At 29.5% G+C, this 14,538-nt stretch overlaps 1 protein-coding gene across 1 annotated transcript; it reads left to right on the top strand.

Moving 5' to 3' along the window:
• The first annotated feature begins 465 nt into the window (after positions 1 to 465).
• Positions 466 to 3,058, top strand: LOC114371808 (premnaspirodiene oxygenase-like). Its single transcript, XM_028329139.1, has 2 exons — positions 466 to 1,356; positions 2,217 to 3,058. The coding sequence occupies exons 1-2, from the start codon at positions 466 to 468 to the stop codon at positions 2,850 to 2,852; spliced, it is 1,527 nt and encodes a 508-aa protein (XP_028184940.1). The 3' UTR covers positions 2,853 to 3,058.
• The last annotated feature ends 11,480 nt before the right edge of the window (positions 3,059 to 14,538 follow it).

Here is a 14,538-nt window from a genome sequence, read left to right as displayed (position 1 = left end):
AAATATATTTTTGTGAGAATGCTATCAATTTTTTTTTTAAATTTATTAAAAATTAAAAAATAAACTCAAATTTTTTAATGACCAAAACTTTAAAATAGGTACTATTATTCAATTCGTCTTTTGGCTATAATGCAAGACTCTATCTTCCACTTGAAAAGTGTAATCGGTAGATAATGCAGCTGCACTTTTTAAGTAGGGTAAACACACAAGACAAAACCTCTATTAATGAGTAATTAATAATGGTCACAGAACTACTTGAAGTACTAATACGTACTGTTGTAGATATTTTATGATTTAATTTCTAGAAACTAAAACCTAATTAATTAATGCCTATTAAATTATCGTGTAGTTCAGCTATGCAGTATTAACTTAAAATTTGCGACACTATGAGGTGGATCAAAAGTTCTATATATATAGCCTTCAATCACATTGATCAGATATGTTCACTTACAATAAAATTTCCTAATGGAGCATCAATTGATCACATTCTTGTCCTTTCTTCTATATTCACTAAGTTTCATCCTTTTTCTTTTCCAGATTTTGAAAGTGGGAAAGAGATCCAAAGTGAAAACAATGAACCTTCCCCCAGGGCCATGGAAGTTACCTATCATTGGAAGCATACACCACATGATTGGCTTTCTACCCCATCACCGTTTGAGAGAGCTAGCCCTAAAACATGGCCCTCTCATGCACCTAAAACTTGGTGAGGTACCAGCCATTGTGGTTTCTTCTCCAGAAGTTGCCAAAGAAGTGATGAAAACCTATGATTCCATCTTTGCTCAAAGACCCCATCAAGTTGGTGCAGACATCATGTGCTATGGTTCCACTGATATTGCCACTGCACCATTAGGAGGCTATTGGAAGCAGCTTAGAAGAATATGCTCACAAGAGCTTCTTAGCAACAAACGTGTGAGGTCATATCAATCAATAAGAGAAGAAGAAGTGCTGAATTTGATGAGACTTGTTGATGCCAACACTAGATCTTGTGTGAACCTTAGTGAGAAAGTGTCTTGCATGACAAGTGCCATCACTGCTAGGGCAACTTTCGGTGAAAAATGCAAGGACCAAGAAGATTTCATTTCCCTTGTCAAGAAACTTCTGAAACTTGTCGAACGTTTATTTGTTTTTGACATTTTCCCTTCTCACAAGTGGCTTCATGTGATCAGTGGGGAGATATCTAAACTGGAGGAGTTGCAGAGAGAATATGATATGATCATTGAAAACATCATTAGAAAGGCAGAAAAAAAGACTGGTGAAGTAGAAGTGGATAGTCTCCTCTCTGTTCTTCTAAATATTAAAAATCATGATGTCCTTGAATATCCTTTGACAATCGACAACATCAAAGCTGTAATGTTGGTGAGTATGGATGATTTTTACTGCATATTAGGATTTAAGGCCAAACCTTCATTTCATGTCTATATAAAATTAAATAAACAAAAGCATAGAACATGGAATGTTAAATATGAAGAAAAGAACTGACTTCGTAAGATTCTCGAAGACAAAGAGGAAGGTAGGAGTAGAATATAAATAGGATGATAATTTCATAAAGTTAGAAGAATAGCATATTTTTATTATTGATTGCAATATTATTTTGTGTGGAGTTATATTATTTATAGCTACATGTATTTTGTATAACACCCTTCACAATTTTTTTTTATCTCTTTTCATCATATTACATAAATAGTATATGACTTCTTCTTTTAAGGTTATTTCAATAATTTTCTTAGAAAAAATTATCAAAATAAACTTTTTATTAATTAACTTATTTTATAGTAAACTGTTTGATAGAAGCAGTGTGAAGCTGCACATTTTGCAATCAATACAACATGACTATTCATCTAGCAGTGTTATTTATTAACCAATATATATATATATATATATATATATATATATATATATATATATTCTCTTTTACTTATATATTTTGGAAATGTATAAATAGACACCCTAAAAACACCTACAGCAGGAATAGAAAGGAACAAATGAGAGATAAATAATAAGTATGATAGAAAAAAAAAAACAGAAGCAAGAAAGTGTCAATAGGGTATTTATATTTTTGAGTGTCTAAAAATTAAGACTGCTTGTATATTTTGTTATGCAAGTATTTCTTCTTAGAGTCTGCTTTTGTAATTATCAGAAGGCTTTGTATACGAAAGACACATGCCGGTATAAATTCCAAAGCTAATAAATTTGAGCTCATGATTTTCCTACTGTAGAACATGTTTGGTGCTGGAACTGATACATCATCAGCAGTTATAGAATGGACCATGTCAGAGATGCTGAAAAACCCTAGAGTAATGACCAAAGCTCAAGAAGAAGTTAGAAGAGTATTTGGTAGCAAAGGATACACCAACGAAGCAGCACTTGAAGACCTAAAGTTTCTGAAAGCAGTAATCAAAGAAACACTTAGATTGCACCCTCCTTTCCCTCTTCTTCTTCCAAGAGAATGTAGAGAAACTTGTGAGGTCAAAGGGTACACAATACCTGCTGGGACCAAAGTGATAGTGAATGCATGGGCTATTGCAAGAGACCCTAAGTATTGGTCTGAAGCAGAAAAGTTTTATCCAGAGAGATTCATGGATTCTCCAATTGATTATAAAGGTTCCAATCATGAACTCATACCCTTTGGTGCTGGAAGGAGAATATGTCCTGGCATTTCTTTTGGTGTATCTAGTGTTGAACTTTGTCTTGCACAGCTACTTTACTATTTTAATTGGGAACTGCCAAATGGAAACAAGGAAAACGACTTGGAAATGACTGAAGCTTTGGGGGCCTCTTCAAGAAGGAAAACGGATCTGGTCTTAGTTCCCATTTCTTACAATCATGTTCCTGTTTCATATATAAGACCTTAAAAGTTTTAGTCACTGTGAAGGCAGTAAATTTATGTTAGGAAGGAAAAAAAGGTGTTTTTTAATCCTTATATTTTGGATTAAATGTGACAAAAAAATATGAAGATTAAAAACACATTTTTTTTTCTTTCTTTTATGTTACACCGATGATTAAGCTATTGTGTGTGAGGGTGCCAATAAATTAAATGGGAACTTGATATCTTTGTAAATTTGTAACGTACCCATTTTATTTTAGGCTTGTTGTAGTACGTACACATGGGAAACGTTCCTGATTTTCCTTTTTGTTCCCTTTTTCTTTATTTTAAGTTGTTTGTTATCCCACTTTTGTCTTTATTAAAATTGGCTGGAACACTTCTTTCATCTAGTCTTACCAACTAGCAACTGCCAACTTCAATGTTACTATAAACTTTGCAAGTAATTATGAAATACCTATTAGGAGAACAAGGACGACGTTCCAACTAAGTGACCATTTTCTCATATATCACTATGATTTCAATACTTTATTAAGAGATGTTTTTCAAAGTAACTCAATCAATTTGGTTTTTGAGGTGAGAATTATTTCTTATATACATTTTTTTGGTTTTATTTATAACCAATCCATGTGAACTAAAATTTTTTCTAATACACCTAATAATTCAGTTAATAGATCTAGGATAAATATTAATGAATTAAAGAATCTAGTTAAATTGATTAAATAAAATGTGAGTGTTGTAAATTTTTTGATATTGTATTTAATTTTCATGGATAAAAAAATAATCTTAAATGTTATCTTATAATTTAGATTTGAGTTTAAGTCAACCCACAACTCTTAAGATGAGTGTTTTCTTTCCACTTTTATGTACTTTTTTGGTTAAATTTCTAGTTAATATAAGACTTGATTTTTCCTTATACATCTTTTAACATATAGTATTATATTGACTTTGGTGTATGAATAATATGATAAATGAATCTAGGATATAAGAGCATTGGCATCCCTCATGAATCGATTTTGCTAATTTTTTCCTCTTCATTTTCTATTTTTTTTCTTAAGAAAATCTATTGTGCAGATCCTGTGTTGTTTCGTCTTTCATACTATTTTTTGTTTTTTTGCATCTTTCTCTCAGTATTGGATCAAATCGTTCACTTTCTTTTTCATTTTCTTAAAAAAAAATCCACTCAAATTGACACTTATGTGCGTTCTCTGCATTTTCTGAAGTTCAATTCATCGCCCTTTCTATGGGCTTCAAGTTGTTGTTTGGTGTTACGGCAATTTGAGATTTTGATTACAATTCCTGATTTCAAATTGCAATTTTGAGATCCGTTGTTTTCAATGGCAAGGCTAGACAACGTTCAATAAAAGCTTTGTTCTGCGACCTCTTTCGGATCAGATTCTAGTGTGTTCTTCTCAATTTTAAAAAATCCCATTCAACTTTTTCAAGAATCTTAAGTTTTTTAGTACAAAACATCACCTTAATTAGTCTTAAATATTCTTAATATTTTAGATATTAAAGGAGAATGTCAAATAATTATGCCTTTATAGGACATCATTTAAACAAATAAAATAAAAATATTATTTATAATCATTTCCGACATATTTTATAATTGGACATTTTTTTCTTTTTCTGAGGGGTTAACTTTTTATAATTGAACATCAATTAAACAAAATGAAAGAAAATTATTTAATAAAAATAAATTAATTTTTCCATAAGCTAAAATATTTAATTTATACATAAGTTAAAAATCATCTATTGAAAATTATGTGAAAAATTTTACAAATTAATTTTTTTAAGCAAAGAAAGGGAGGTGAACTTAAGAGAAGAGAAGGGATTGGCATCCCAATTATGTTCATACTCATTTCATTTTTTTATTTTTATTTTGTTCTCATAAAAGTATTTTTAAAGAAATTAATCCAAAAAGACTCTAAATGTGAAAGAAAGTTAATGATAGATTCACATTAGACATAGTTTCTATTACCTTTTTAAATAAACACTTTTTTTTATTCTTTCCTCGTAAATAATTTTATTCAAATCGAATGAAATTATTATGAGCGTTAAACTATTCCTTTTAAGTATCTAACGTAATTATATGTGTTACTCAAATGATAAGATTACTTGTTAAACTTAAACAATTTCGCATCAATTAATTTATGTATGAACTTATTCAAAAGGTTATTATAAATAATTTATAATTATTGAATATTATATAGAGAGAACCCGAAAAAATGAGAACAATTTTTATCGTGAGAAATGACTTATATATATATATATATATATATATATATATATATATATATATATATATATATATATATATATATACTAAATAAAAGAAGTATAGACCACTAAATCATATTTAAATTCTCCAAATTAAAAGAAAATTAATTACATATAATTTTCCTAAGAGATCATAAAACTTTTAATTTTCACCATAACAATTTACTTTTCATTTTTTTTATCAATATATAATATCATTGTATGACTTATTCTTAAGACTGTAGCATTATCATGAATGCAAACGAAGTACTAAAGGAAAATTGACTAGCCAGCTGTTGTCCAGGGCTCACCTCAAGTTGAAGGACATATGGCCAGATTTGACATGGAATATTGGATGCAGAATATATGTATCCTAGGTTGTTAATTCATCTACAAAATAAATTATTCACAGATAAGTAAAACACCACTCAAGGTTAATTATATTGGAAGACAGTAAACTGTAAAAAAAAAAAATCAAGAATAACTCCCGTGGATATTTTTTTTATAAAAAACAAGATACAATATATATATATATATATATATATATATATATATATATATATATATATATATATATATATATATATATATATATTATCACTTATTTTTTTATAAAAAAGATCGGAGGTAATATTCTCATCAAAATTAATCATTCTAGGAGTTAATTTACATCCTCAAAAGAAAATTGTTTGATGAAAGTAAAACCGATAAAATGCTGTAGATAATTTAGATCTAGACGTACAAAAACCGTAATTTTGCATAAAAATTAAATAAACTTGGCGCGACACCATGTACAAAACATATCCATAATTTCCTACACAGCGGGTAAATAAAATGGTGGCACATGATAGAGAAAGAGATCAGAGAAGGATTCTTCTGTCAAAATCAAACAAATTGAGGGAAAAACAAAGAAGAAAGGAACTGTCAGCTTTATTCAAAGTTGAAATAATTGAGACCTGCACATTTCACCCTCACATTTTTCCCATATCACTATCAAAGCTCTAGGTATGGTGGGACAAGGATCAATTTTGAGCTTGAAAAGTATATACGATTCGATGGAAACTGCTGAGACAATGATATCTATTGGAGAGAGGGCCTCTAAGTGAAAGAGATCGATTGAGACATCTTAGAGAGAGAAATTTGAACAACAAGGGCATAGCATAGGCACATTGATATGATGGACCTTGCTTGAGAACAAGAGAAGGAGAACAACAAAGTTACAAAGGTAATGAAATGAGGCTTTTCTTCAATTTCTCCAAGTATGTTGTTTTTCTACCAAGACTCACTCTCTCACGATATATGCAACAAAATTTGTTTCATTGATCATAAGCATGTGGATAGGGGAATATATAATATAAAACCTGCAGTATGTATATATTATGTTTTTGTGTAAGTATTATATATTATATGTGTTGTATTAAAATTTAAAAATTGACCTACTTAGTGCTTGTCCATTCCTTTCTTCCATGACATACGGATCATGTTGTGGATTTACACTCTTTGGATATCCTTGTCTTCATTTCGTAGACCTAATTAATTAAAGTGCACGGAGACATTTGGTACTTTGCAATTAATAGTTCTAACGTACAACAACCCATGATGCAGCTTGATCTGTTTCGTAGACAAATGTATAGAGAATCTACACAGAAAAGTGAATTTTGTATTAAAAATGTATTAAAATAATATACACGACTAATTTTGACACCATAATTCAGTTTAGTTGGTTAATTAAACTATAGGATGTGAATTGTGAGTAAATAAATTCGATCTAAATTCACAATACATTTCACCCTTTTTCTTGTTTTTTCATCAATCAACAGGTGATATCTTAATACTCTTAAGTATTTCAAATATGTCACCAATAACTTTCATTTTTTTCTTCCTATCCTATCATATTATATATTATACTTATATTTTTCTCTCTTAATAAATGTCCTCTAGCATTCGTGTCAAAAATATATTTTTCCTTTTTCATCCCTTCCTCTCGATCTCCTTCCTCTTTATAAAGTCTACTATATGAACATTTCTTTGGGGAAAAAATAATTTTTTATTTGATATATTGTTCTTTCATATAAGACTTTTTAAGCTTTAATCTTTTATTTTAAAGCTTGAATCTTTTAAACTTATGGAAATTATTCAACCGTTATGACTTTAAATTTACTGATCACAGACAAATTTTTATGGGTTGATAATTAATTTGTTAGCTTGTCTAAATTAAGGGGATTGATTTCAATTGTATTAGCGGACAAGCCAGTCATTCTCAACCAAAACTTTTTGAGGATCAGTAATTAAAATTCTATCTTCTTGTGTATGTATGGTTATAAATTATGGTCAACACAACTACAATTGGTCGCAATATATCGAAATCAACATCGACTAGAACAGCTGCTTATCGTTATCTTGATCCACAATGGTTGTTTCTAATAATAGCATACATGTTTATGCAATTGTCCTTATCATCACGCACGAATGCGTGTATCTAACTATTAGGCTAACCATAGACCATAACAATTTGAATCATTGACATATATTTTCACAACAGAAAGAACCTACATCTCAATTAGGTAAGGAAAACCTTGTTTATGATCCTGCGTTTAATAGAAACTTTCAATTTAGCGATACAGTTAATTTCATACCCCTGTACCAAAGTCCTTTTAAGAAAATCTGTAGCCATACATCAACATTTTCACTTTACCTTATGCAAGTTACTTATTTTTCTAAGTACACTTTTACCAATAAACATTATAGAAACATTTTCATAACCGCGCATAATTCCGCTAATGTTAGTTACGCGTGGAAAAAGATAAATTGTAATTGTAATATAATAGAATGTTTCAAGACAAAAGTTATATTTTGGGTTCTAGCATGTCTTATGTGTGTGTGTGTATGGATATAAAGTTCAAAACAAAAAGTTACTCAATAGCGTCTGGTTTTCAAGTTTTTAAAGTTTTGAATTCTTTGGATATGGAATCAAACAAACACAACATTGTAACTATATCTAAGTTTGTAACTATTTTTGGAAATTAATTAACTATATGTTTTTCACAAACTATATTTCGAAACTCAAATGTAAATATATATTTACATTTTTAAGGTTTAATGAGGCTATATATATTTAATATATTTTCTTTTGCATTGCTCTAAAAGACAGATAGCTAGCGTACTTTTAGGGGTGATTATATATGTGTGTGTGTGTGGATTGATAAGACCTTTTTAAGAAAATAATTTCAAGCTTTCATTAAGCTTATATATAGATATTATAGAGAAATTAATTATTAAGAAAATTTCTAGCAATGTCGAGATGCATAAATTAATTTTTACTAACTATTTTTATGGTAAACAATATTCATCTAATATATATGTATAGGGGTAGATTTCTACATGGTTTAATTTAAAAGAGATACTACATGGTCTGTTTGGTAATAAAGAAAAATAAAATAGATAAAAAAAGATATATAAGAGAAAAATATGACAAATTTTATGAGTGTTTGGTTTAATAAAATATCAAAGAAATAGGAAAGAGAAATAAGAAAAAAATATTTAATTAAAATAAGTAATTGTCGAAATGTGATTATTTTTTTCAAATCAGTTGGAAGGTGAAAATTGATTACGAAATGTTTTTTCTTATATACGTGATAAATATTTTTTTAATTATTTAATTTCTAATAATCTTAATTTATTTTTAAAAAAAATCAACAAATTTAAAATTGATTAAGAAACTAAAAATCACATATTTAAGAAAATAGAAAAATAAAAATTATATTTTTAACTTATTTTTCTTGAAAAATGTTCCACTATTCATTTCCGCTTAAATTTGCAAAGAAGTATATAAAAAAAACATGGAACTAACATTAAATATATAAGAATAAATATGACACACATAAACAAACCAATTTTTGCCATAAACTCAAACTCACATCCTAATGAACTACTAATCCAAAGCAGAACAAATTGTACTAGTTGCTTCACTTACTTCAAATACAACCAACTAAAACAAAGTGGAGGCCGTGAGAATGTTAATTTGCGTTGTTGGATTTAATGAATTTGAATCAATAATTTAGTTTTCTTCTTTTTTTGTTCTCTTTTCTCCTCTTTTTCCCAAATTCTTCTCTTTTACAATGCGCATGGAGGATTTGGTGCAAAGTAAAAAATGCACCATGCGCGCAGGAAGTCAAAGGAGGTGGTGAGGAGGGTGTAATAACCTTGAATGTCATTACATAAAACACTAAAGCAAAGAATCATTTTTAACCCATTTAAGACTATTGAATTAGTTTAATTAATGAAAATACATGTAACCTTTTTTTCATGAATACAAGTGTGACATATAAACTTCATTCGTAAAAGGTCTTCAAGTTGTAAAACATAAAGGTACATGTGCCCCAAGACACTAAATCATCAAACATCATAAAAAAATATCCAAACAAAACTCAAGGGTCTAATTGAGGGAATAAATACAACATAGATCCATGAAGATATGTAAACCCTAAGTTGATCCCCACTAAGACGAAACATAAATGACAAAGGATCAGATCCTGCCCCTAATTCCACCATCAAGTCCACATCAACCATAAATGACATGCTCATCAAAAACTACATCATAATATGCTTTCATATCAAATGACATGATCGTCATAGTTTAATAGAAAATGCAAGAGTAAGTTCATTTTAAAAGAAAACAACATATAAAAGAAATATAAGATCAAAATGTTAAAAGAGATATATAAATCTCCTATTTTTCCAAAAGTCATCTACTAATACAACTCCTCAAGTAACACATCAATGCACATGTGTAACTATCATGTTATGTCATGTTGACTCTTTATTCTCAGACGATTTCACCTTTTGAGCGATTAACCCAAGTACATCTCTTAACATAGTCGCACTCTATGATATAACCATTCAGGGGGCTTGAATTAACCCTGCAGAAGAAATATCATTTTATCGAAAATGGATTAGTGTGGGTAATGACTTACCTCGGTAAGACTTGCAAAAACCTTAACCTATCTAGGAATTCGTCCACTCATCCATTCTATAGACCCATTCGACGTTAGCCACCACGACAACCTCCAACACTAGGTCGAGGGCTTTTCTAGAACCCTCAACTTACGTGCCTACTCCATGCAATGTCATTCATCAATGCATGTATGATATGATCATTCAAATTAATATCATACGTCATCATAAATTCATTCACCAATCTCAACATCATAAGAGGTTATGACATCATAGACTCATTATTCATACGTTCATCACACTCATGAACCCACATATGGTTCAATAAGCATAGCAAGACATTCCAATACCTTGAATTCTTGCAAACAAGACACCAAAGACTCATATGAATGTGAATATCGTGATCTTAATATAAAGTCAACTCTAATAATAAAATAATACCATCTCAACCGCATCTCATATCATAATAAATTCATTAAGATTTCAAAATAGTTAATTCATGCAGGAAAAACAAACATTAATCACATACATATCAAAACTAGTCATTGGGCTCAAAACTAATCATTGAACTCAAAATTGATCATTGAACTTAGAATGATCATTGGATGCGAAAATAGTCACTAGACTCTGGATGCAACACTAGACGCGACATTGGACGCAAAAATGGTCATTGGACGCTGGAAGCGAATTCTGCAGAATTTCAAATTTTCTGCAAAATTGTCTTTCATGACTTCTTAATCATTCCAAAACAAACTCAAACTTTTTTCCATCAATTCCAAATACATAAAGAACATCAAAACACTTCACAAATAAATTTTTTTAATCCATATTCATTAAATAAACAAAAACCCAAATTTTAAAACTCAAAACCTCAAATGTTCAAACTTCCATTTTTTTAACAACATGATTCATTTTTCAACAACCTTGAAACCAATTCACAACAATCTAAGCATATAAAATGATAAAACTTTCCTTACCTATCAAACCCAAGGTGATAACTCTTTGATGAAGAAAGGAAAAAGGAATGAGCTTTTGGTCCAAGTGAGGAACTTTCCTTCAATCCCACAGGAACTGCACTAAACTAGCATCAACTTAATCCCAAAGCCAACCAAAAACAAAATCAAAACCCCTTAACATCAATTTTTTTCATGAAAGTTCATGATTGCTCTAAAGAAAACGAAAATGAACTCAAAGAAAGGAAGAAGGGGAGATTATCTCACCTAGGACAAGTCAACAACCACTATAGGGAGAAGAAATGAGTTCTTTTTTTACACAACACCAAGGTTCAAGGTTCTCTAATGGTGGTTCTTAGAGAAGAAACAATTGTGAAGAGAAGTGTGTTGAGAAAGAAAGAATTTCAAGCACAAATGAGGGTTTTAAGAAGATATGGGACTGGAAAGGTTTTTTCTTCCTACACCTAGTATCTACTAAACTCACACCCTTTCACTAACCATCACAAGCTCATCTTTCTCTAGGTCGAAACTCACCCAAAACTCACAAAACACATACAAATATAAGCAAAACACCATCACATCAATCATTAATTAATTATAGACGCTTAAATATAAATTTAATTACTCTTATAATTTAATTAAATAACTTTAACAATAAATTACGAAAACACAATGTCACAAAGGGAAGGGTGTCACATACAATGGAGTGATTGTTGGCATCACAACGTTTCCGACTAAAAACTCAAATACCAAATTTGGTTTGATCCCTTACCCAGAGTTGTCACTACTCACTTCTCCATCCTAAACGTCGTCTATATATATAATAAAAAAATAAATTATATACTAATAATAATAATATAAAATAATTTTATATTATTATTTAACACATATATTATAAATTTATTAACTTTTCAATAGTCATTTTAAAATCTATTTCATCAATATATAATTTCTAAATGATTGTTTATATAAAAGTTTATATATATATATATATATATATATATATATATATATATATATATATATATATATATATATATATATATAATTTGGAATTCATGATTATTGTATTTTGAATTGATAAGTCGAAAATTGGTTCCTAATTTTTTAAAGAGTAGAAAATTCTCATCTATGATCTATGTATTTAATTTTTTGTTATTATGTGTTTTCTTCATTTTATAACCCATGTTATCTGAACTTTCATATTAAATCAAATTAATTTCTTAATTAGTTATTTAATTAATTAAAAACTATTTTTACATTTTTTTAATTTCTGACTCAATATTCATTCTTTTCAAACAACATTAACCATAATAAATATTTGTGGATTATCATTAAGAAAATGCTCGATAAATTCAATTAACTTTTAATATTTTAAAAATTCAAATTTTAAATTATTGTATTTTATGATCAATAAAATAATTAATCTTCTATTAACTAAATTAGTTTTTAAAATATTTCCTAATTTATACTTTTTTTTAATATTTCATTAGTACAAACAAGTATTCAATCAATCAATGCATGAAATACTTTCCATGCTATGTTATAAAACATTTTCTTTATGCATACATCAAATCCCAGCCTTTGATTATTTGGATGTTCCTTGTCCTCATCTAAGCTCATCCCTTCTTCTTCATGATAGCTGTTTTGGTTGAGTTGTTTTGCTATTTGTCCTATGAATAATATAAACAAGCAAAAAAGGTGCATTTAATTTACATTTTACCAATTTCGAACATGATTGGTTTTGAAACTGTTTGATGGAGTGATGTGCCTGTGAGGCATCTACAAGTTCTCATTCGTACAAACACTAGACACATCGTATCTTCTACAGCTTTTGTATGGCATAATCTGAAACAGTTTCAGTATAGGGATGCTTGTACGTGACATCGTATGTAGTTATATCTCTCACTTTTTTTTGTATCTGTCTTTACATAAGCATATTAATATATATATTCAAAATCAAATGAAACAATTTTTTAATGTTCCATTTTTGGTGTTTAAGAAATAAAATATTTTCCAACATGAACTACTGTGAGGGTTGTTAGTAATATATTATGGTCTTTTGGTAGAACGTACTGGCCTTAAATGATTGAATCCTCACTTATTAATTTTTGTATGATCTGTCTTTACATAAGCATATAAAAAATATATTCAAAATATCAAATGAAAAATCGTTTATTTTTACATTTTTGATGTTTAAGAAATCTTTTCTAACATGAACTACTGTGAGGTTTTTTTGCTATAATGGTCTTTTGGTAGAACTGGTCTTAAATATGGATTGTGATAGATGATAAATATAGTTGGTGGTACATATTATTTTTCAAGGAAAGTGAAAACTTATAGCTAGGGCCCTCAGTTTCAAATAGTCTCCACAGCTTTAAGACTCAATATCTCTACCGAATGAATGGAAAGGAATAAAATATTGCTACATGTGATATCTGAATAGCTGTGTGGTGAATTGAAGTAAATGGTAAGCTGTAACCGACCAAGACCTAATAATCTTAATTTCTTAAAATTGAGAAGTTGAGAACAAAGATATGGTCATGTGAAATTTCATCCTCAAGGTCAATAACTCAATATGCCTCTTTAGTCTTAATTTACTCGGGTGTGGACACTACACTATAGGTTTAGACACACTGCTAATTTTCAAATTTCAAGCATGTCTTCAGCTACCCTATTTCTCCAAACTCACACCTACTAGTCATAAAATTAGCAATGGAAATTAGAATAATCCAAACTCTGAAAGGTTAAGAAAATAGTCATCACCAGATAAAAAATTCAATCAAGATTCTCACCAAATTATGTTATAAGAAAAAGGAAATGCCATGCAAATTAAGAAGGATAAGGTTTAACCTAGTGTAGAAAATCCAATCCAAAATGGATATCCCATGAAATCCGCTTGAAACTTAATAAAAAGAAAGTTACAAAATTTGAGTCCAATTATTGGTACTATGAAGTTGAAATTGAAGACCCTAGAGCACCAATGCAGATTTGATTTTGCATTAATGGGAACTGAGGCCATAGAACACATAGATGTTATCTGCCAAAGAAAACACCATTTTCTTACACAATATTTGTCTATACCCTTTTGCTTTTGGAATCTGAGCAAATTGATGGACTTTTTAAACAGTCATTTTGACCAAAGCCCATGACATCCTTTTCACTTATGTGTCATATTGGTCAGATATCAATTGCTTGGACTCAACAACTAGTACCCATCATGCTCACACGTGCACCCCCAGAGGCTATTCTTGTAATTACATGGGTGGTTCCTCCGTGTGAGAGATGGGCCACATTCTAAGGTACCTAGCTGCTAAGGCATATTAATGCAACCAGATATGCAGTACATTTTCAACATCTTCTACTTTTTTCCATTCCCAAAAAGTCCAAGTGGAAGCATGGTGAACCAAAATATTGTATTTATGTGAATTATTAAGTACATAATGAATCTTTAATGCAAGTACCTAGATATTCCGAAGCTTTCCATATCTCAAAGGGGGGTTGAAAATTGAAGCTGCAGTTTAAATATAATTTTTTTCAGCCTTTGAACCA

This window comes from Glycine soja, chromosome 2 (genome assembly GCF_004193775.1).
Source record: "Glycine soja cultivar W05 chromosome 2, ASM419377v2, whole genome shotgun sequence".
Classification (NCBI taxonomy): Eukaryota; Viridiplantae; Streptophyta; class Magnoliopsida; order Fabales; family Fabaceae; genus Glycine; species Glycine soja.
This window is presented reverse-complemented; position numbering and strand designations above follow the sequence as displayed.